General features: G+C 35.2%; 1 protein-coding gene across 1 annotated transcript in view; it reads right to left on the bottom strand.

Moving 5' to 3' along the window:
- Nucleotides 1-12,995: 12,995 nt before the first annotated feature.
- UBE2V2 (ubiquitin conjugating enzyme E2 V2) overlaps nt 12,996-26,007 on the bottom strand; it is a 37,019-nt gene continuing 24,007 nt past the window's right edge. The window contains exons 3-4 of the mRNA XM_081266590.1: nt 20,188-20,313; nt 12,996-15,741 (exon numbers count right to left, since the gene is read on the bottom strand). Of these exons, the coding sequence (XP_081122716.1) occupies nt 15,595-15,741; nt 20,188-20,313 (273 nt within the window). The 3' untranslated portion in view covers nt 12,996-15,594. The remainder of the gene's footprint in view (nt 15,742-20,187; nt 20,314-26,007) is intronic.

Genomic DNA, 26,007 nt, shown 5'->3' with positions numbered 1-26,007 from the left:
GAATCCACTGAAAGAGAAATTAGGAAAACTACCCCATTCAAAATAGCTTAAAAAAAAACTGGGAATCAATCTAACAAAAGAGGTGAAAGACCTCCACAATGAAAACTTTAGAACACTAAAGAAAGAAATTGAAGAAAACCTCAAGATGGAAAGCTGTCCCATGCTCCTGGATAGGCAAAATTAATACTGTCAAAATGGTCATACTACCAAAAGCACTATACAGATTCAATGCAAATCCTATTAAAATCCCAATGACATTCTTTATAAAAATAGAAAAAGTAATCATGAAATTTATTTGGAAAAATAAGAGACCCAGAATAGCCAAAGCAATCCTTAGCAAGAAAAGTGAAGCAGGAGGCATCACAATACCAGACCTTAAACTATACTACAGAGCTATAGTAACAAAAACCAGTATGGTATTGGCACCAACATAGACTTGTAAACCAATGGTACAGAATAGAAGACACAGAGACAAACCCACATAAATACAGTTATGTCATACTAGACAAAAGTACCAAAAATATTCACTAGAGTAAAGATAGCCTCTTCAACAAATGGTAGTGGGAGAACTGGAAATCCATATGTAGCAAAATGAAATTAAAGCTCTCTCTCTCACCATGCAGAAAACTCAACTCAGAGTGGATCAAGAACCAAGGAATTAGACCAGAGACCCTGCATATAACAAAGAAAAAAGTAGGCCCATATCTCATCATGCCAGATTAGACCCCAACTTCCTTAACAAGACTCCTAACATGCAAGAAATATAATCAAGAATCAATAAATGGGAGGATTCAAACTCAAAGCTTCTTCTTGGCAAAAAATAATAATAATAATAATAATCATTGAGGTGAAGAGAGCTACAAAATGGGAGAAAATCTACCACATGCACATCAGATAAAGCACTGATCTCCAGGATATATAAAGAACTCAAAAGACTTAATGCCAAAATGCAAACATCCCAATCAATAAATGGGCTAAGGAACTAAACAGACACATCTCAGAAGAAGATATACAAGCGATCAACAAATATATGAAAAAGTGTTCAACATCTTTAGTAATTAGAGAAATGCAAATCAAAACTACTCTAAGATACCATCTCACTCCAGTCAGAATGGTAGTTATCAAGAATACAAGCAACATTAAGTGTTGGAAAGAATGTAGAGAAAAAGCCACACTCACACATTGCTGGTGGGACTGCAAATTGGTGCAACCACTTTGGAAAGCAGTTTGGAGATTCCTCAGAAAACCTAGAATGGATCCACCATTTGACCCAGTTATCCCAATCCTTGGTCTATACCCAAAGGACTTAAAAACAGCATACTACAGTGACATAGCCAAACCAATGTTTATAGCAGCACAATTCACAATAGCTAAACTGTGGAACCAACCTAGATGTCCTTCAGTAGATAATTAGATAAAGAAACTGTGGCATAAACGTACAATGGACTATTACTCAGCATTAAAAGAGAATAAAATTATGACCTTTGCAGGTAAATGGATAGAGTTGGAGACTATTATGCTAAGTGAAGTGAGCCAGTCCCCAAAAACTAAAGACCAAATGTTTTCTCCGATTAGTGGATGCTGATCTATGATGGGGGTCAGAGGGCGCAGGGGGAATGAGAAGAATGAAGTATCTTTGGATTGGGCAAAGGGAAGGGTTGAGGGGTTATGGAGTAAGAAAAGATGGTGGAATGAGGTGGACATCATTACCCTAGGTACATGTGTGACTGCACATATGGTGCATCTCTACACCACATACAACCAGAGAATTAAAATGTTGTACTCCGTTTGTATACAATGAATTGAAATGCATTCTGGGGCTGGGGATGTGGCTCAAGCGGTAGTGCGCTCGCCTGGAATGCGTGCGGCCCGGGTTCCATCCTCAGCACCACATACAAACAAAGATGTTGTTTCTGCTAAAAAACTAAAATAATAAATAAATATTAAAATTTCTCTGTCTCTTTCTCTCTCCTCTCTCTCTCTTTAAAAAAAAAAAAGATTAAAAAAAAAAGAAATGCATTCTGCTGTCATGTAAAACAAAGTAGGACAAATAAAAATAATAATAATTTTAAAATAATTAAAAACATGATCACAGAAAAAGAAATGGTTGCAGGTCTTAGAATGTATTAAAAGGCTTTCTTCCTAGCACAGTGACACACACCAGCAATCCCAGGTAGCTGGGAGTCTGAGACAGGAGGATCACAAGTTCAAGGCCAGCCTGGGCAACTTTGTGAGACCCTGCTTCAAAATAATAAAAAGGGCTCAAATAAAAGGGGGCCGGGGGGAAGGTTTGGGGATGCAGCTCAGTGGTAAAGTGCTCCTGGGTTCAATACTGAAGAAAGGGGGAAAGAAATAAATGCTAAATTTTAAAACAAGTGAAAAAGGAAATAATTAAAGGTCTTTCAACAGATAACAATGCTCCTTACCATCACTCTAACTACATAGCAAATACACTGACAAATATCTACTATATACCTATTTGTATCTGTTGTATACTTATTTGCCTTGGTCATTTAACATTTTTTTAATATGTATCATTGAATGTTTAAAAACAAACCTCCACAGGTCTAGCAATGACCAAGAACAGAGGAGGCCCTAAGTTCCCTTTCATCTTCCACTACAAGTTGGTATTTCTGCAACTTCATCTAATCTCTTGTTTCTTCCCACCCTGACCCTTTCACGTTGTGGCTATGCCAACACCAGGTGGCCCAGCTAGAGGGAGGGAGGACTCACCATGGCAAGTCATTTTGCCTACTCCTGGAATATAATGCCTCTACCTGCAAAGACTTCCCTTTATCAATTCAGTTTGGAGAAGATTAGAAATGAATGTGAGTTGCAACTTTTAGTTGAAAAGGTAAAATTTAAACTTGAAACATCACTGTCTGCACAACCAAGGACCTGCGCTGATGCCAAGGGCAGTGACCAGGGCAAAAAGTATTGTACACGTAGCCCAATTGGGAAATGTCTAAAAGGGAACTCACCTTCAAAATGTAACAATGTTAAAGTTTACATATTCGGGGTGGAATCACCTGAGATCACCCCTTGCCTACACACGCGCGCACACACACACACACACACACACACAAGCCTACACACAAACCCACAAGCTTTGATAATCAGTGTCTCTTAGGTCAAAAATCTGGGCCTGAAGAACACCAGACAAATTTACAGCCAAGGGCCATGACAGGGAGGGAGAAAGGAGAATTTGGAAAAACGGAATCAGGACACCAAAGGGCACTGCCATGAGACAACACTTGCTTATCTGCATAAGGCAAGAGAATTAAACACATATGTCAAAAACACAGTCTTCATTTCCTACTCCATAGTGTCTATTTGCTAGATACACTTCCTTAAATCCCTCCCCCAGTATACTGTTTATTAGGCTCTTCTACTCAAACTGTGGCCTACTAACTGGTGAACATCCCTGGGAGCTTGTCAAAAATAGAGAACTCTATTGTGTTCCTGCATAAATATTTAACAACAAATCCCACCATTACAACTATAATGCACCAATAAAAAAAAATATATGGAAAAAGAAGAAATAAAGAACCTCAGGTCCCATTCCAGGTCTATTGGATTAAAATCTGCAGCTTTACAAAGCCCCAGGAAAACCATCAAAATCTGAGAAGCACTGGTCTATACCACTGAATTAAGTCCTTTCAAAAGACAAACTGTAAACTGGGCATGGTGGCACATGCCTGTAATCCCGATGGATCAGGAGGCTGAGACAAGAGGATGGTGAGTTCAAAGCCAGCCTCAGCAAAAACGAGGTGCTAAGCAACTCAGTGAGACTCTGTTTCTATGTAAAATACAAAATAGGATTGGGGATGTGGCTCAGTGGTTGAGTGTTCCTGAGTTCAATCCCAGGTATGCCCCCTGCAAAATAAAAGACAGACTGTACCCTATGTATGAATAAAACCATTACTCCAGTACCTCTACAGAACCAGCAATGATCAAAACATAGTATAGCATTCTGTGCTGCTGAGAAGACGCTGTACAATGACTGAGAAATTAAAGGACTTAGCACTAAAAGTGTGTAAAAAATTGCCTACTCCAACTGCCTGTGTGTGAATGATAACTTATTCCGAATGTGTGGGTCATCCAAGGTCTTCAAGAGTTTTTGTAGAAGGACAATATAACTCTAACAAATAATTGCAAGCTAACAAAGACCGGGATGAGGAGCAAAACAATAATATTAGGGTTTAAAGATGTGCTCTCAAAGGCTAGGGTTGTAGCTCACATGCCTAGCATGTGTGAGGCCGAGTTTGATCTCCAGCACCATATAAAACTAAATAAACAAAATAAAGGTATTGTGTCCATCCACAACTGAAAATATTTTTTAAAAAAAAAGATGTGCTCTCAATCATATTGTCTATTGTAGCCACCCAAGAACTTGGAAATTTTGTCCCAAGATGGTAAGTGCCCCTTACTAATGCTCCCACCCAAAGACCACCAGTTTATTTGTCTTGGCATCTATGTAAATTGCCCATATACCCATCTTTAAGCCCCACTAGGTTATAAACCAGAAGAGAGACTGGATGATACCACTGTTATCTTCAGCACCTCATGGTGCCTAGTGAATTACAGAAACCTAATACATTTTATTGAATTAGTGAATTAATGTGCCTGGTGCAGTGGTGCATACCTTTAATCCCAGTGATTTGGAAGGCTGAGGCAGGAGGGTTGCGAGTTCAAAGCCAGCCTCAGTAACTTAGTGAAGCCATAAGCAACTCAGTGAGATCCTGTCTCAAAAAAATAAAAAAGGGCTGGAGATGTACCTCAGCGAGTAAGCACCCCTGGGTTCAACTCTCCATACCAAAAAAAAAAAAAAAAAAAAAAAAAAGGAGAGAGAAAAATTAATGTAATTGACCAAATAAAATCAATTGACAAAAATCATATAACTGTTAGTAAGACCAGAGTTTGTCCTTTGGGAGGGGAATTATTAGAAAATTTTATCAACGTAATCCACATTTTACTTTTAAAGGCCAATGATATAAACATTTACTAAGACCTTCCCTGACTGGGAATTAGGTTAAGGCTAATTCCCAGAAGTCAAAGATGTAAGACCAAAGCCCGACTCTTTGTTTATTACAATTACTAGTACATGTTAATTGTACAAATGAGTTTCATTGTGACATTTCCATACATGCATAAAACACGCTTTGATCATATACACCCTCCCTACCACCATCTCTTACCACATCCCCTTTCTCCTAGTCCCCTCTCCCTTCCAATTAGGCCTCTTTCTACTTTCATGTCCTTTTTAAATCTTTTTTCTGGATTCCACATGAGAAAAACATGGGACACTAAGGTCTGAGACTGACTTATTTTGCTTAACATGATGATCCTGTAAATTACATGATTTTATTCTTCTTTATGAAAAGTCCTACTATCTAGATTTGCCTCATTGATGCTCACTCAAAGTAGAAAGTGACTTTTTGGAAGGAGGGTTCCAGATGACTTTGCAATGACAAAATTCAAAAGTAGGAGGGCTGAGTGATAAAACAAGTTTAAAATTTCATCTCTCTTTCTTAGTCATGTTGCATATATCATGTTAGAGAATCAGGGTTTTTTTTTAGAATGTCATTAAAATGTGTAACTTTTCAACCCAGGCTTCGCAAATTTTTTCATTACAAGCAGTACCTCTTTTTCTTTTTGAATATTTTTTAGTTTGTATGTACTTTTTAAAAATGTATTTATGTGTGGTGCCTAGTGCCTCACATGTTCGAGGCGAGTGCTGTGCCATTGAGCCACAACCCCCGTCCCTCATTATAAGCAGTACCTCCTTCTAACAAATTTCATGTTTAAGACTTACTTCTGGTGCCAGAAAAACTGTACCCAACAAAAGATTAACAACCCCAGCAACACTGCACCAATGTGTAATATGGGGAAGGCATTTATGACAGCATCTAGGGTGATTGGGCTCAAAAAAGTCCCAAAGTCCATCTATCCACCTTTGACCATGAGCAAAAATTAACTTCATTCAGAATGCACTAGTAGCTTAATAATACATCATATAAGCTCTTTTTAAAAAATCAATTCTTTACACAGGAGTACAGGTTTGATGCATATGTGTATTTTAACACTAACCAAACATTCTTAGATTAACATTAAGAAACTACTACCAGGAAGGCACACTGGTGCACACCTATAATTCCAGCAACTTGGGAGACCGAGGCAGGAAGATTGCAAGTTCTAGGACAGCCTCAGATATTTAGCAAGACCCTGCCTCAGAATAAAAACTACTAATAAAAAAAAAAAAAAAGAAAGAAAGAGGGCTGGAGTTGTGGCTTAGTGGCAGAGCTCTTGCCTTGTACCTGTGAGGCACTGGGTTTGATCCTCACCACCACATAAAAATAAACAAAATAAAGATATTGTGTGTGGGACACCACCCATAAAGCTACTCATTGAGCCATGGGGAACTTAGGTCTCTCCTTGGGAATGATCCCAGCAGTCCTGTGTGTAGACTGCCCAAGGCGCAAAATCTCTGCTAGTGGGACAGCTCTCATAGCTCTAGAATTGGGTGTATCCTATTGGGGACAGAACAGCCCACCCCCTACTTTATTTGGCAAAGAACATTCCATGGAAAATCTTTGATGTTTCTCCCAAATAAATAAAGCAAGCGTGGGCTCTCGCTCTCATTCCAGTGCAGAAGCTCACTCCCTAAGATGCGAGAGCCCTCCTGCCCTCTGTTTTCTAAAATTATTTCCGGTGTCCTGTGGCTTCTTCACTGTTTTCTCTTTCTTAGCTTTTATTCTACAGCAAGCCTGCTACACACAGAGGAAATCCAAATTCCACCATTCGTGGGGAACGTGGGTGAGAATTGTGTTCACCTATAACTAAAAAATGTTTTAAAAAATAATAATAAAAAGAGCTGGAGATGTATGTAGCTCAGTAGCAGTGCACCCCTGGGTTCAATCCCTAATACTACAAAAAGAAAGGAAGGACGGAGGGATGGAGGGAAGGAAGGGATTAACTACCATTTATTGATCAATCTCTATGCAACAGACTCTTGATTATAGCTATTCACTTAATTTCATTAAACCACAACTCTGAGATAAGCATGGCCTTTATAGAAAAATGGAAGGCTACAAAGGGCAAACTAAACAGTCAGTCAAAGGACATAGGGGAACATGGTATTTGTCCCAGAATTTGCACGAAATCTCTCAACTACTCTTCATTTATCAGCTTATAGAATGACTGAATGGGCAATTAGGTATATTAACAAGGATAGGTGTCAAGGAGGCAATTTGATCATTGCCATTATTTATATATGATTATCTATGACCTCAGTATTATCATCTACACACTGTACTAAATATGTAGACTTTTACAAGGACTTAACATGGGATTTAACAGGAAGCATGCCTACATGTTTTGGAAATACAATTCCAGTCATTTCATTTAAAAGCTAGTTTGGGGCACCATTCAGCATTTTTTAGTCTGAAAAAATGACTTAGTATTTCCTTGTTGTCAAATATATAGTCTTCAAAACCTAATTTTAAAAAAATCTTAAAATAACTTAAATGGTAGCATCAAAAAGAATAAAGGGATAGGGGATGTAGCTCAGTGGTAAAGCATTTGCCTAGCATGCAGGAGGCCTTGGGTCCAAACCCCACCTCTAAATAAGTTAATTAAATATTCAGGAATAAATTTAACCAAGGAGAGGAGGTGAAAACTACATACATACTGAAAACTACAAAACTTTCTTGGAAAAATTATGAAGTCCAAAGAATCATAAAGACATAGACTATTAACAGATATTCATGAATTAGAATATTATTAGATGCAATAATCCCCAGTGATCCAGATTCAGTGCAATCCCCATCAAAATCCCATCAGCCTTTTTTGAAATGAAAAAATCTAAAATTCCTGTTAAATGTGTCAAAACTAAAAATTTTGAAAAAGAACAAAGAAGACTTTTATTTCCTAATTTCAAAACCTACTACAAACTTAACAAAACAATATGATGCTGGCATAAGAATAGATATATAGATCAGTAGTTTCAGAAATAATCCTATACATCTAAGATGACAAAGATGTAAAAATCATGATTTTTCCAATGGGGGAAAAAGTCTTTGTGACAAATGATTCTGAGACAAGTGGATACCCACATGCTAAAGAAAGAAGTTGGCACCTATATCATAACATGAAATAATTATCTTAAAATATACCAGATACATAAAAATAAAAGGTAAAACTATACGGTTATTAGAAAACATGTAAAATCTGGGCTGGGTTATGGCTCCGTGGGAGACCACTTGCTTCGCACATGTGAAGCCCTGGGTTGGATCCTCAGCACCACATAAAAATAAATAAATAAAATGAAGGTATTGTGTCTGTCTATAACTGAAAAAAAATTTAAAAGAAAACATAAAACCTTTAAACAGTGAATTTTATAATGTGCATCTTATTGCAGTAATAAATAGAACCAAAATATCTCAAATGTGAAAGAAAATAATACATAATTTGGGCCCATTTTTAATTTATAAAATATATACTTTGGAGTTTTAACTCAAATGATATAATTATTTAAAAAATAAATTTGTAGATTTTATAACTTTATTACTGTTATCATCATAGTTGGCTGCTTAGACATCAACTCTCCAATGCCAGGTAAAGTCAAAAAACCTCTACTCAGGTAAGCCAAGGACAACAATGACAGTGATCTGCAAATTAGAGTGTAAAGAGGCTAAGAAAAGACCCAGCTGGAGGAGGGGACAGAAATCCACATAGCTGAGGTCAAAGGGTTCATGGGCAAAAATAATAATAGGACTAGAGGTAGGCTTTGAAAGGAAAGTAGTGCACAAGTGAAGCAGGTTTTCAGGAGGAACCTTCAAATTCATGGTTAGTATTGATGTTAAGGATGACAGGGAAAGGAAAACTGAAAGAGCTAAGATAAAAGAAAGAACTAACTCAACAGGGACAGAACTAAACATGAGAGACCAGATAAGGGAAGGCACACTGATAAGGGAAGGACAAAGAGACTATAAGAGATTTACAAGAAAATGATGGCAATAGTCACAGGCATAGAGTATGGGGGTCACAATTTAATTGCAGTTTTCTAAACCAATAAATGTATTCATGCCCCCCTTAGTACTGTGCTTGGGGAAATCACATAATTTTAAGAAATCAATGATTAAAATTGCCACCCTAGTTTAAAGTGGTGTTATTAATATATCAAGCTGTTTACCATCACAATGATTATTTTTATTCCTACAGAGTGTCACAACCTCAACAAAGTATTATAATTTTTCATAATCAACTGTGGACCCAAAGTGGAGTCAAAAATTTCAAGTTTTAGTTTTTTGAAAGAAGTGTCTTTTTGTCTCATCATCCCACATGTTGAACACATATAAAAATTTAAATTGAGGGCTGGGGATGTGGCTCAAGCGGTAACACACTCCCCTGGTATGCGAGTGGCACTGGGTTCGATTCTCAGCACCACATAAAAATAAAATAACCGAAAACTAAAAAATAAATCTTTAAAAAAAATTTAAATTGAGCAACATATAGTAACTTTGAAATATTTTTCAGAATTCTATTAATAGGTGAATGATTAGTGATATTAATAATGGATATTAAATATATAAGCCCTAGATTGTGATTTCCACCCTACTTTAATGTACCTGTATAAATTCATTGAGATATTCACAGAATTGAAAACTTGGGGGTTAAAAAAGAGGTAGACAATGAATAACTTTATTATTATATAAGTGAAGATCAAATAACAAGGATGTTTTCATAGTAGTTTGCCAAGAAAAAAAGATGAAGAAAATTTGAGAGATGCAGTAGTATGGACATGGCAAATTATTAACAAAACAAAAACAAAAAGAGATGACACTAATATTTTTTAAGTGTTTTTAGTTGTTGATAGACCTTTATTTATTTATACGTGGTGCTGAGAATCAAACCCAGTGTTTCACACATGCCAGGCAAGTGCGCTAGGCTGAGCCTCAGCCCCAGCCCCAGATGACACTAATATTTACATTTCAAGTAGAAATGTAACACCTTGAATATTGTTTTAATTGCTATGTAATTGAGTGCTGCTAATAACTAAGAGAGCTAAGACATAAGTGCATACAATATTTGCATTAATAGTTTTATGCATTAAATGGTTTACCATCCTGAGTCCACGAGGATTCTTGACTTTTTTTTTTTTTTTTCAACAGGGCTGGGATTGAATTAGCACAAACTAAGCAAGAATTCCTACCACTGAACTATATCCCTAATCCTTTTTCTTTTTAAAGAGATACATATATTAACCAAGAAACCAAAGAAATATTTTACCTTTCTTATATATTCAATCATCTTCATTTAAGCATTAGAGTAACTGAAGAAACAGCTTATCATCTACTTCAAATTTGTGTAACTGTTAACAATTACCCAGATTTTTAAAATTAAGACAATACAATAGATAATTTGTGATAGTAGATATAATCTGTACATTTTACCATCTACTTATTTGGCTGATGCCATCTGAAAAGGAGTAAAAACAGTACATTTCTCATCATCAATTATAAACTGTGAAGAAAATAATTTTTTTTTCCAAAAAAAAACTGATAAACTTTCAGGAGTATAAAAATTCCATCCTTGGATATTAAAGCATATACAAGTATCATGTTTCTTTTTTAGAAGAGTAGGGGTGGGGATACTGCGGATTTTACCCAGGGGCGCTTCACCACTGAGCCACACCCTAGCCCTTTTTATTTTCAGACAGGGTCTCACTAAGTTGCTGAGGTTGGTCTCAAACTTCTGATCCTCCTGCCTCAGCCTCTCAAGTCGCTAGGATAACAGGCATGCATGAAGTGCCTGGGTGGTATCATATTTCTTAATCGTAAATGAATTCTACTGATGCTTACCAGAAAAGTAAAATCCGTGTCTTTTACATCCTTCCCAGTAATAAACAGTACCATAACTTTACATACAACTAAAAAAGTCTACTTTTATAAAAGGAAAATACAGGGGAGGGGAATGCCTTAAATACTTTCTGAAGTTTTACAGTTTAAAAATATATATATTTATTGTTGAAATTTTATATTTTAATATATCCTGCTAAAACTTCACACTTTAACATAAATTTTCTAGATTACTTTGCAATCTATTACTAATCTATTGTTTAAAAAAAAATAAAGAACACAGATTCAATTGTTAAGAGTGCCCCCTTTTAAGGGTTTTAGAATTTTTTCTTAAATTGCTCAACTACTGCACTGAACAAGCAACATCCTTGTTACTTGACCTTCACTTAGTATAAATACAATTATGCATTGTCTACCTCTTTTTTAACCCCCAAGTTTTCAATTCTGTGAATATCTCAATGAAATTGATACAGGTACATTAGGGCTTATATACTTAATATGATCAACTATTATTATTCACTACCAATATTCAAGAATTTGCTTATTTACTGACCCCAGATTTCTGTTATGGTTTCTTTGTGTCAACTATTAGGAGAATTATTAACTTTATTTCTGTACAATCCTTCAGCTCTCCAAATTTCTAATAGCTGCTCACTGCTGAACAAAGACCAGATAAAAGAATTCATGTAAGTCTACATTCAACAGCAAATGGATCACTGCGCAACTCTAACATTGCATTCCTTTAGAAAGGAATCTTTCCAAGTTAAGAAAGTGAGATGTTTTGCTTTTATTTTATAAACAAACATGAAGGAAAAAGAACCTGGGTCTTGGATCACATGTAAAAAATTAGACAAGCAGACTCTAACTCTGGAGAATTTTTTAAAATGAGAACATCCTACCAAGGATATAAACACCATGGCAACCTCTTCCTATCTGATGGTTATTCTAAAATCACATTACTCATTCCAGGAATTCTCAAAACTGCTTTATTTCACAAAAAGGTGGTTTTGACTTGTCACTTATTTTATATATTATCCAATACCTTCAATAATTTTCTCTTCAGAAATTTCTTTTGGTGAATTTTAATTTTTGACGTTCTATAGTATTATTAAATAACCAATATTTTCAGTATGAATTATGTTAAGACTGCCATCTACTCTTTAGTAACTTCTATTAAGGCATATTTAGCATAAAAGATATTCCTTCTTTTTAATAAACTCAGTATTGGGTGGAAATTAACCACTAACGTTCCTATCAATCTATAATACACTATGTCCATTCTTATTTTGGTTTTCTGGTTACAAAACATGTACACCTTTCTAGAACCTTGAGAAGCTGGAATCTTTTTGTCAAAATCCATCAAATTTGCCAAATTGGTGCAGGAAAATTATATGGATATCAAAAAAGCAAAATCAGTCTCTCTTATATCCTTCCCCACAATAAATAATGGCATGACTCTCCCTATATATCCAAAAAGTATACTTATTAACAGGAAAAATATAGGGGAGAAAAATCCTTAAATACCTCTTGAAATCCTATTATGCATGATAATATCCTTTATCATTAGTATTTTTATTCTTTAAGATGTACAAGAACACAATCACATGTTCACTGAAATAGCAGACATGGTTTTGATCAAAGACAATATATAGTTCAGTGCTGTATAGTTCAATGATGTACCTATCAGAACCACCTAAAGCTATACACACCAAACCTAATAAGTCATTAATAGTTTCCAGCAGTTCTCTAAATTTTCAAATATTTTTCACATGTAATTACTACTACTAATATATATATTTAGTGGCAATTAACATTAAAATCAATCTACTAGTATTAAGTAATTCAGAGTAATAAACCATGAGTCAAATAATTCACTCTTTAAGTACTCAAGCTCTAAATATTATAAATTCTTTTAAAGAATATTATAAATTTTGTTTTCACAACCAAAAAATTAAATGCCATTGACGATCCTTCCAAATATTTACATCTAAAATCCTGGAAGGCTACGCACAAACCCCTAAACAAATGTCATTACTTTAAAATGCTAGGAAAAAAAAAAACTTTAATCATCAATTCTGAAAATTAGTTAAGTAATTAAAACCATTAAAGCATAACACTGACCTAACAGGACAAGAATTTTATTTTTATAATCTTTATTAATATGTGATCATCTTCAAGGGTCTTACTTGCTACCTTTTAAACAAATTTCTAAGGCAATTTTACAGTTCATTTGAAAGGTGATATCACATAACTCCTACAACCTTTGCCACTTTACAAAACAAAGGAAAAATTGTTTCAAAACTGCTATCTTAGAAATATTACTATAATTTAGAGCAGCTCTATGTTAACTCATATCAATCAGTGTCTTAGATTGCCATGTACATCTTGATTGAGACATGCAATATGGATTCTGCTTTGGAAATTAGTTAATTGGCATGCAGATTTCTGCAGAGATCCATAATCCCAAAAAACAAAGGAAGGGAAACATTATAGGGCTGACTGACAACATATACTAAAGGTGGGGGCAGCTTTCACAACGATGGATATGGGGCAAGGAAAGAGGACATGAGTTCTTCAGCTTTCCAACAGCAATCAAAATTACTAGCTTCCATATATGACAAGACATATTTTCGAAGTGGAACTGACTCATACCATCAGTTACCATCAAACTCTACAAAGTGTCAATGTAATCCAATTTAATCTTCTTTAACCATTAAAAAAAAACTTTAAAGACTATTCCAAGGTAACAATTCATTTGGTCTATTTTAATAAATTACACATTCTAATTTGTATGTATGTTCTTCACATGTCATTTTAAAAGTATTTAAGACATCTTTGATAATTAAAATAGAGTAGCCATGTTGAAAATAATAAGTTTACATAAACTATTACGGACTTGAATGCACTAGTGATTAAGGTAGCTCAAGACTTTAACTTTGAATGAGCTTAATAAAAAAACACCAGGGTAAGTTTGAGACATCTATCCCTATACTAAATGTTATACTAAAATGCTGGGGCGTGGTGGCTCACACCTGTAATCCCAGCACTCTGGAAGCTGAGGCAGAAGGATGGAGAGTTCAAAGCCAGCCTCAGTAAAAGTGAGGCACTAAGCAACTCAGTGAGACCCTGTCTCTAAATAAAATTCAAAATAGGGCTCAGGATGTGGCTCAAGCCCCATTACCAAAAAAAAAAAAAAAAAAAAAAAAAAAAGTAACTAAAATATTTCAAATACTTTTAAAACAATTCCAAGTTGATTATTTTTCCTTTACTATGTTAACAAAGTTTGAACGTATAACTTGATATTTTGACAATCATGGTTTTGGTTTACCTATATATTCTGGGCTGAGAGTGAGACAAATTATTAAACTTGCCAAAATAAAAGGAGCCTATCTGACTGCCTTTGATATGCTTCAGTGAATTCATAAGAAAACAACATGTTCAACAAAACATTATACCCAGTGCTTGGAAGTGAAAACAGTGACCTGAAACTTCATGTAGCTTTGGTAAAAGCAGACAAAAATTAGTTTCTACCTTCGGGATTACATATTTGTTAGAGTACAGAGATAGATATATTAATCCTGGTTAGTATTAAAAGCATTAACTTGAGGAGGAAATGTCTGCAATTAGTTCAATATATTAACTAAAAGTTTCACAGAAAAAAAGGTTACAAAGAAAAAAAAATATGTGTTTGAATAGTTTGCAACCTGTAATTCTATACGAATCACTAAAATTCAAAGATCTTTTTAATTATATTATTTCTGGTAAAATCAAATCTAAAATATAATACCTGGATACCTCCTTGTTGAAATAGAAATTAAACTAATTATGTAATTTTTAAAGTAGATACTCTGAAAATCCCAATTCACAAGTATACAAAATAGGATAAATAATAAAGAGTGTATATGAATGAAAAGCTACAATAATTCCAATTTTTGCCACCTTGGCAAGGTACTGCACATATACATTAATATAATAGAAATGGCACAGTCTCTGAGGACACGTTCCACATTTTATTTACATTTTAAGACTAACTTTAATCTCAAAATCACATATCCATACACCTATTTCCTTTTTGTTGACTTCACTTAAACCTAAATGCATGGTTTATTAAACAAAGACTGTAAACAAATATTTACCATGTTACATGTAACACACAGGAACAGCTTTTAACAGAAATCCATCGACCCCCCCCCAACATTTTTTATTATAAATACAGGTATCAAAACAATCCTGAACATATTTTTGATACTACTAGTAGTCAGCACCCACACCGCTTCAAAAATTACCACAATTTGTGACAATATTCATTGTACCTGCTACTTAAACAATTTCAACTGCAGCTCTTTCACTAAGCGAGATGGACAAAGCATGCCATTTCTGTTTGTCTTTCTTGAGATTTTACTTTTCAGAAACACACAAGTTTCCAATGCATCTGACACTTCTTGCCATGCTTTCCTCTTGTAAACCTGAATTCTATTTCGAGTACTCCAGGCTCATGTTTAAATGACAGTGCTTTAACAAAAGAAAGAAAAATTGTGCTGCATTTTTCCTCCTGTTACCTGAAAACATAATGGGTGTACATATATTAAATATATCCTTACAAATGTCCGGGTCATGTTTACCAGCTGGAATTCTTTTACTTAATGTGTGGGTAATTTTGCATTGTGATATTTAATCAAGACATTAATATGAGTAGAAGGTTGTTGATTTAAGACAAGTTTGAGATTCACTAAAATTAATTGTTGTACGTTTGTCCTTCTGGTGGCTGTGGAAGCTTCATATTTTCTTTGGACATCATTAGACGTCTTAGCTCTTGAAGTACAACTTTAATGCTATATGAATTTTGCCATTTTGCTAACACTGGTATGCTTCGTGCATCCACCTGAAAGGGGAAGGAAAAAGGATAATTAACTTCTAAGTTTAAAGTATTATGGGACCAATTTTTTAAACATGCTTTAATAAAAATGTTATATAATGAAATTATAGATTCAAAAAGTATACTATAAAATTACAGGTTCAGAATTAATACAAAATTTAGGGAAATATTTCTTCTTTAACAGGAATTTCCTAAAAATGTTATACTAAATAACTAATTTATAAAAATATTTATAAGTTTCTTCTTAATGATATAAGGTCAAAAAGTTTCTATTTCCAAGGCCACTACCCAAAATCTGGACAAATTAACTCAAACTGAAATTCAGATAAGAGTTTCTAATCTGACCTCTGCATTCAGACTTTTCTTTCCAATGCAATCCATTAACCTTCCACTGTGATTGACTAAATTGGGCTAAAACTTCTTCAAAGACCTGATTGTCAGGTACTGACATTTATCTGGGGATAGTGTTATTTCCTAAAAACCCCATTCAGGAAGCTTTTTAAAATCTGACTTCAGAACTCACCCATTGGGACCCTCCTATCTTTCCCCACCTCCCACCCTGGGTGTTTGTCAATAATCACTGGGGGACTAGGGTCCTCAGTGGTAGAGTGCTCACCTAGCACATGTGAGGCACTGGGTTCAATCCTCAGTTCCACTTAAAAATAAATAAAATAAAGGTATTATGTCCATCTACAACTAAAATAATTTTTTAAATTAAAAAATAAATAACCACTGGGAAGATAACCAATGGAAAGATGACCAAAATACATAAGCAGAAAAGCTGGAACATGAGATGTCCACAAAGGCATCAAAAAGCTCCAACATATGCCCACAAATATAGAAGACTACATGCAAATATAGGGCTGTGCATAGGCTTACAAAAGACCCCAGAGGCCATAAGTTCTCACTTACAGCTTTCCTTGAACAACATACAAGATTATATGCCAAGTGGAATTTATCCCAGAATTGCAAGACAGTTTAAATATATTTTTAATCAGTATATTATACCAGGTATTAGAACAGAGAACAAATATTATGATTATCTTAGTATGTGCAAAAATAATTTGACAAAATCAAACAATTTTTCATGATATAAACACATAAGAAACTACAAATAGAAGTGAACTGCCTCAATTCTCACAAGGGAGTTTACAAAATCACAGTTAACATCATTCTTAGTGGTGATAAACTGTTTCCTTCTCAGATCAGGAACAAAGACAAGGATGTCTGTACTTATCAATTCTATTTGAGACTATACTGAACAGGACACTTAATTAAAAAATGAAATAAAAGGCAGTTTGCTTGGAAAGACAGAAATAAAATACTCTCTATTTGCAGATGACATAATCTTGTATACAGGCAATTCTAAAGACTCCACTGAAGAAACTATGGATAATAAGCAAGCTCAGTGGGGCTGCAGAATACAAGTAAAAATCACTTACAATGCATAAAATAAAAACTAGCAGAACAATGCCATTTAATACAGGGTCAAAAGAATACACAGGTATAAATTTAACAAAAGAAGTATGAGACGTACATATTAAGAACTATAAAGTAGTGTGATGATGACAATATTCCTCAAATTAATGTACAGATAAAATTCCTATAAAAACTTCAACTGCCTTGGGCTGGGGATGTGGCTCAAGCGGTAGCACGCTCGCCTGGCATGTGTGTGGCGCTGGGCTCGTTCCTCAGCACCACATACAAATAAAGATGTTGTGTCTGCCGAAAACTAAAATATAAATATTAAAAATTCTCTCTCTCTAAAAAAAAAAAATTTCAACTGCCTTTTTCATTTCTTAGAAATGAACAAGTTGATCCCAAATTCATACAGAAATGCAAGAAACCCAGAATAATCAAAACAATACAAGAAGGAAGAAAAGTACTAATTTCAAAAACTGCTGCAAAGCTACAATAATAGCCGGGTGTGGTGGTGCATGCCTGTAATCCCAGCAGATCAGGAGGCTGAGGCAGGAAGATATCATAAGTTCAAAGTCAGCCTCAGCAATTCAAGGAGTACCTACACTGCTTAGCAAGACAGTCTCAAAATAAAATATAAAAAGGGTAGGGGATGTGGATCAATGGTTAAGCATCCCTGGTTTCAATCCCTGGGCATCAAAAATAAATAAATAAATAAACTGTAAAAATATGAGCTTTCATTTTGTATATCTTTTTAAATTTCATTTTCCTAGCAATGTTTACTGTGTTTTACAAAGTACAGATCTACAACAGGTTAAAGCCAGACAACTAAGTCAAAAAATATGCCACCCTAAGCAGCACAGCCCTAGGGTACAAGAACACTTGTATATGAATGTTCATTGTAGGGGCACTGGAGCTATGGATCAGCGGTAGAGTGCTCGCCTAGCATGTGCAAGGCCCTGGGTTCGACTCTCAGAACCACATAAAAAAATAAGTAAATAAATAAAGGTATTTAAAAAAAAAAAGAATGTTCATTGTAGCAATCTTTTCAGTGCAAACTAAAAAAATGTAAAGGCCCAAAAAGTGGAAAATGAACATTAAACAGTAAAAATGAGGGCTATAATTTGCATGCTTCAACATGGATGATCTTGAAAATCACTAACATGATACCATATAAAAGTGATATAATCACAGACACAGATACACAAATGCATAGTGAAAGCAAGATAATTATGTACAGAATGTTAAACACCAAATTAAAGATGGGGCTTCCACCGAAGAATGAGGACAGGGAAAGAGGAAAGTACCACACACAGAATTAACTTTAGAATGTCCTTTTGTATTAAATTTTTTTTTAAACCAGTTACAAAAAAGATAAATATTAAAATCTGACAAAGTTAGGTGAAAGATATACAGATGTTGGTTATATCATTCTCTAAAACTTATCTATATGTTATAAATGTTTCAAAAACACCAAAAATATTTGATCCTGGCACAAAGCCCCTGAAAAAATAAAATCACCAAAAATAAAACAAAGAAAAATAATAAATGTATATTAACTTTAAGAAAAGAATAAAAGGGTGATTCCAATAGAGTAAAAGAGGGGACATAATTCAAATTAGGCAATCAGGAAAGACTTCTCTGAGGAAGTGCCATTTACACTGAGAAGTATTCATAGGGGATTAACCAGATCAGAAGATGAAATGCTCAGATAGAAAGAACAGAAAGTACAAAAGTCCTGAGGCGAAATGAAAAACTTGCTCCTTTATCAGTTACATTTATAACATGCAGGCAAGCATATATCTTGTGAGCTCCCAGTGAGCCATGGAAAGAAATATGCACACTGAAGAGGAATATGAAAAAGAAAAACCTGGAATAACCTACAATGCTGGAACACAACAAACGGCATCAAGATAAGGCTGCGGTTTTTAATAGATGGCAGATAGGAAAGAAACATGGAGGGAGACACAAAATGGATGATACATGAGTAACATGTTAGTAATGTAAAAAGGAATATACAAGAAGTCAAGCTGTTTGGTGAGGGAGAGATACTGGGGATTGAACCCATAGGCACTTTACCACTGATCCACATCCCCATCCCCAGCCCTTTCTTTTTGTTTGTTTTTTTAATTTAGAGAAAGAGTCCATTAAGTTGCTTGAGACCTGATAAATTGCTGAAGCAGGCCTCTAACTTGCAATCCTCCTGTTTCAGCCTCCCGACTGAGTCACTGGGATTACAGCATTCACCACCAAGTAACTAAATCAAGGCTACAACTTATTTCCTAAGACAGATGTATTTTGCATGTAAGTATGCTCTCAACATGGCACCAAGACGGTCTGGACTTCAAGGCCCTAACAAGAATGAACCTAGGAATCTATTCACATAGCAAATTCAGCTATTTCTTTCTTTTTTTTTTTTTTTTAAAGAGAGAGAGAGGAGAGAGAGAGAGAGAGAGAGAGAGAGAGAGAACTTTTTTTGATATTTATTTTTCAGTTTTTGGCGGACACAACATCTTTGTTTGTATGTGGTGCTGAGGATCGAACCCGGGCCGCACACATGCCAGGCGAGCGCACTACCGCTTGAGCCACATCCCCAGCCCCAATTCAGCTATTTCTATTAACTTATAGGGGTCAGGAACAGCATGTCCTTTTGGTTTATTTGCTTAACATGACATGCTCAGCCATGACTGTTACAATAGGCACACTTGTTCCTCCCGAAAAACACCATTTGTGAATATTCGTCCTTTTTATCTTAATAAATGTACCCTTATCCCTAAAGAAAGGAAATAATAGTCATCTTTTCACAAATAAGGATTCAATCAAACTATGTCTACAGATTCAAACAATAAAATCTTCACAATTAACTGTTATCATCACATCTACCTAGGTAGGTGCATTAAGATTTCTAAGGATTCACTGATTTATAAAGAAAACTAATATGAGACAAGCACCTTTGTTTATTCTTTCAGCTAAACAAGTGTTCTTTAAAACTTTCTCCTGACTATATTATATAAAATAACTATTTTAACTTACCATTCCACTGGAATTATTTATTCCATTCATATTAATTTTTGTTACAAATCTAACTGATGGAGGAGCTTCTGGGTATTTAGGTCCACATTCTACTTTCAGGCTATATATTCTGTTTTCATAATTTGTCTGAAAAGGAAAAGAAAAAAGATAACCATAATTATAATACCTGAAATAATAAAGAATAAATGTACTCACTATGACAGTAAACTTAAGAATTTATCTTTCTACATTTAATTGGTCTATAGAGTTAGGAAAAAATGCAGCAAACATACTGAAAAGCAGAAATTTTATAAAATTAAAATAATTCTACAAAATAACATAATCAGAACTCACTTTTTGTGGTATAAACAATGCCTATGACAAATAAGGAAAAAGGAAACCACTTAAATTTAGAATTTGCTAAAAAAGATACACCATAAAAGGAGGGACTATTTGATTTGTGTCACACATATAGAAAGGTTCTCATTTTCCAACATAGTCCTGTTTATTCCTAGTGACCTAATGTTAATTATTAATAGTGCCTCTTTTCATTCTCAAAAGGATCTGACTGGATAACAAATTATGGTCACTCTACTTAGAATGGCAATCAATAACTTCTAGTAAAAGAGAAAATATCAGCACCAGGCACTGTGGTGCATGCCTGTGATCCTAACAGCTTGGGGGGTCTGAGGCAAAAGGATTGGGAGTTCAGAGCCAGCCTCAGCAACTTAGCAAGATCCTAAGCAACTCAGTGAAACCCTGTCTCTAAATAAAACATAAAACAGTGGGGGGCTGTGGATATGGCTCAGTAGTTAAGTGCCCTTGGGTTTAATCCCTGGTACGAGGGAGAGGCAGAGGGAGAGGGACAGGGAGAAAATCATATTATACCATCTTGCAGTGGTAAAACATAACTATTTTAAGTCTCTAATTACTTATACTTAGATTACTGTTTCATTAAATAACATTATCTGAAATCAGAGATACAACAGCTAAGTTGTTTTAGTTTTTTTGGTTGGGGGAAGAGTATCAGGTATTGAACTCGACCACTGAACCACATCCCTAGCCCTACTTTGTATTTTATTTAGAGACAAGATCTCAATGAGTTGCTTAGCATCTCACTTTTACAGAGGCTGGCTTTGAATTCAGCATCCTCTTGCCTCAGCCTCCCGTTCACTGGGATTATAGGCATGTGCCACAGCATCCAATAGCAAAGTTTACACTTCGACATAATTTTAAAGTAGGGTTACTGCCTTATAAAACACCCATTTTAAGGCTATGACTTAAAGCTTCTAGATTATTCACTTCAATGCTTATTCTTATGTCTACTAACTTTTTTTTTAAGGCTTTTATTTGGTTAACTTATAGTCTACACTAAAACAGGATAACAAATTCAATACCTACTGATTCCTATATAAACCAGGAAGAAAAAAAAAGCTAATTTGTTCTATTGATCTTACTTACCCAAGCTGGTTCCTTTACTGTAAATAAACCCTAATCCCAAGTGCATATAAAATTTGCAACATTAAACTACTGTAATGTAAAATGCATGCAACAATCAAGGTACAAATGTTATTAAACATTTCAATATGTTCAAAAAGAGATGTATAAAACTCATCCAAGTTTAATGACAAATAGTATGCCCTCCATTTTAGATAGATATAATAATTACTGAAATTAGATCTCAAGAGATCATCTTGTCTGTGGTTCTTCAATCTGAATTCATCAGACAAAAGAACACTACTAGCCCCCTACCCAAAAAATTCTGTAATATTAAAAATACCTGAGATATCTAAAAAAAAAAACAAACAAAAAAACTAGAACTCCCAAACTCCTACACTTTGCTGTACCTGGAAATAATTTAGTGTTTTCTTGTAAAGAAAAATAAGCATACACCAACTCTACAATGTACCAATTCTACTCTCAGGCATTTACCCTAGAAAAATAGAAACAAATATATGTTCATAAAAAGGCTTCTTTAAGAATATACTCTCATGTATGACTAAAAAAAATAAAATAAAAATAAATTGTAAGGTTAAAAAAAAAAGAATATACTCATGGGGCTGGGGTTGTGGCTCAGTAGTACAGAGCTTGCCTAGCATGTGTGAGGCACTGGGTTCAATCCCCTGCACCATATAAACAAATTAAATAAGCAAAATAAAGGTATTGTGTCCATCTACAACTAAAAAATATATTTTTAAAAAAAGAATATACTCATATTGTGAATTGAGCGGCTATGAACACTGATGTGGCTAAGTCCTTTCCGTATAGACGGAGGTGTGGGATAGCTCAGTCAAATGGTGGTTCCATTCCAAGTTTTCTAAGGAATCTTTTTTTTTTTTTTTTAGAGAGAGAGAGAGAAAGAGAGAAAATTTCAATATTTATTTTTCAGTTTTCGGCGGACACAACATCTTTGTTTGTATGTGGTGCTGATGAGGATCGAACCCAGGCTGCACGCATGCTACTGCTTAAGGCAAGCGCGCTACTCTTGAGCCACATCCCCAGCCCAAGGAATCTTCATACTACTTTCCAGATTGGTTGCACCAATTTGCAGTCCCACCAGCAATATATGAGTGTCTTTTCCTCACAAACATCTATTGTTGTCTGTATTCTTGATAACTGCCATTCTGACTCGCATGAGATAAAATCTTAAGAGTAGTTTTAATTTGCATCTCTGTAATTACTAGAGATGTTGAACATTTTTTCATATATTTGTTGACTGAATACATATCTTCTTCTGAGAAGTGTCTGTTCAGCTCCTTAGCCCATTTATTGATTGGGCTGTTTGTTTTTTTGATGTTAGGTTTTTGAGAGCTTTATATATCCTAGAGATTAGTGCTTTATCTGACGTGTGTGTGGCAAAAATTTGCTCCCAAAATGTAGGCTCTCTGTTCACCTCATTGAGTGTTTCTTCTGCTGAGAAGAAGCTTTTTAATTTGAATCTATCCCATTTATTAATTCTTGATTTTATTTCTTGTGCTTTAGGAAGCAAACTAGATGCCCTTCAATAAATGAATGGATAAAGAATTTGTGGTATATATACACAACAGAATATTACTCAGAGAATAAAATTATGGCATTCGCAGGTAAATGGATGGAGTTGGAGAATATTATGCTAAGCGAAGTAAACTAATCCCAAAAAACCAAAGGCCAAATGTTCTCTCTGATAAGTGGATACTGATCCATAACAGGCAGAGTGGAGGCATGGGAAAAATGGAGGAACTCTGAGCAAAGAGGAAGGAGAGAAGGGAGGGTACGTGGGGCCAAGAAAGATGGTGCAATGAGATGGATATCATTACCCTAGGTACAAGTATGACTGCACATAGGGTGCAATGTTACATTGTATACAATATAGAAATGTAAAGTTGTGCTGCAATTGTGTACAATGAATCAAAATGCATTCTGCTGTCATATATACCTAATTAAAATAAATTATTTTTAAAAAAGATAATACACTCATAGTAGCCAGGCACTGTGGTAAACCCATGTAATTCTAATGACTAGGAGGCCAAGGCAGGAGAATTACAAGTTGGAGGATAGCCTCAGCAACTTAGTGAGACTCTGTCTTAAAATATAAAATAAAAAGAACTGAGGAAAACAAAACAAAACAAAACAAAAAAGGACTGAAAATGTAACTCAGTGATCAAGTAACCCTGGGTTCAATTCTCAGTACCAAAAAAAAGAGAAGAGTCATTGCAGTTTTATTTCTAACATCCAGAAAGATAAAATCCTAATGAACAGGCAAACTGACATCCATACATTAAAATACAATTCTGCAATAAAAGAAACACTTTTGTTACCTGTGACAACATAGCTGAGTTGCCCAAACATTGTGTAAAGAAGCAGAACCATTAAGTGTGCACGCTATATGATTCTACTTATCAAAGTCTTAGACCATGTGAAACTACTCTCAGGTGCAGGAAGAAGGGAGAGCAAGTGAAAAAGGGCATGGGGAGCTTTCTGAAGTGAACAAAAGGTTCTATATCTCAATAGTAGCAGAGGTAGTGAGGTATTTGTCAAATTCACAGCAAAATCTATATATTTCATTAAATATAAATTCTACCTTAATTTTTGTAAAGTTATAGAGATCCCTAAACTAGCCCACTAACCTAATTCAATGCTTAGAATAAATTTAAATTTCTACATCTAAATTTCTACATCCTTAATTACACTTTACCTCCTCTAAATTTTAAATTAACAGCCTAGTCTTCCTTTTATCTAACAAAATAGCAAAATAAAATAGAAATGAAGGTAGGAAAAGGAGCTAATATTTACAAGTCAGGTGCTCTCCTTTGTCTATGATTTCATTTAATTCTCACAACTTCTAAAGATGGAGACAGTACCTCTCTCTATTTACATATAAGAAAGCTTAAAAAAGTTACTAAGCCTCTTATGCCAATAATTATTGCTACAGAAAATAGAACAAACAAACACAAAGAAAAGTTGTTAATCCTATAGATCCAAATAACTATTGGAATAATTTTTAAAACAGGAATATAAGGGCTGGGGATATAGCTCAGTTGGTAGAGTGCTTTCCTAACATGCACAAAGCCCCGAGTTCAATCCCAGCACCACCAAAAAATAAAAATAAAAGCAGAAATATAAAAGGCTGTGGATGGGGCTGGGGATGTGGCTCAAGCGGTAGCGCGCTCGCCTGGCATGCGTGCGGCCCAGGTTCGATCCTCAGCACCACATACAAACAAAGATGTTGTGCCCGCCAATAATTAAAAATAAATAAATATTAAAACACTCTCTCTCTCCCCCTCCCTTTCTCCCTCCCTCTCTCTCTAAATTTTTTTTAAAAAAAGGCCGTGGATGTAGCTCAGTTGTAGGGTGTGTATTTTGAATGAGTGAGGCCCTGGGTTCAATCCCCAGCATGGTGGGGAAAAATATTAAGGATCTTAATTAATATCATACAAAATAAAAAACAACCATGAAACAGTATGTGAAGGTAAGAGTCTTACTAGTGTTGTGGCTGAATGTGGATACTCAAAACTGGGAACAAAATTGCTCTAAATATTCCACCTTCTAAAGAGAAAAAAATTGGGATAAAACACTATCCCTTGTTATTTTACAGAAAGGCAGCCATGTAAACATCTGCCTTCAACAGAACTGGAGAAGACAAGGGGACGGTGGGCAGAGTCTAGCTCAGGAAGTATGGGTGCCTTTGTAGGACCATGCCCTTACTGCCTCATCCTGGCACCCAAAGAAGGTCAGAGGGGGCCCTGATGGGGTTCAAGACAAACTACCCTAAAATATGGCACCGTGGCATTGGGGAAAATGGGAGAAGCAGGGAAGACTACTCTCGCCTCCCCTTCTTCCCTGAAGCAGAACACAAAATCTTGCTGACTTTCCCCTGAAGTAGATCATGAGACTTCATTTCAGAGGTGCTCTCCTGATATCCACAGGAAAGGGAAATCTTTATTTCTGAAGGCACACAGAAGAATTTGAATAGGACTTACTAAATTCTGCCCAATTTATTACCACTAGATCATATTCCCTTTGTCCAAGCATGCTCCTGCAAATGTCCACATTCATTCTTCATCAAAGTCAATATAAAAATACACAGGCTTCCCTGTTTCTTTAGGTATTCATTTCTTCTTCATAATTTGTATGTTCTTCTCTTGTTAATCTTTTACTACCAGTTTCTCAGCCATAAACCTTGTGATAAATGAGAAAAAGATATTACTTTTTCTCGCTTACAGCTCCAGTACTACAATCCATAGAAAGAAGAGGGTCCAGAGTAGCATCTTGTTTATGTTCCCTAGGTCCCTCTGCGCTAGTTGCAGAGAAACAGCCTTCACTACCTGGGGATGGATGGTACATGGTGTTTTCTGTGGTTCA

The sequence above is a fragment of the Spermophilus citellus genome (genome assembly GCF_964194105.1).
Source record: "Spermophilus citellus genome assembly, chromosome: 14".
Lineage (NCBI taxonomy): Eukaryota > Metazoa > Chordata > Mammalia > Rodentia > Sciuridae > Spermophilus > Spermophilus citellus.
The sequence above is the reverse complement of the archived record's forward strand: the minus strand, read 5'-3'. Positions and strand labels throughout refer to the sequence as shown.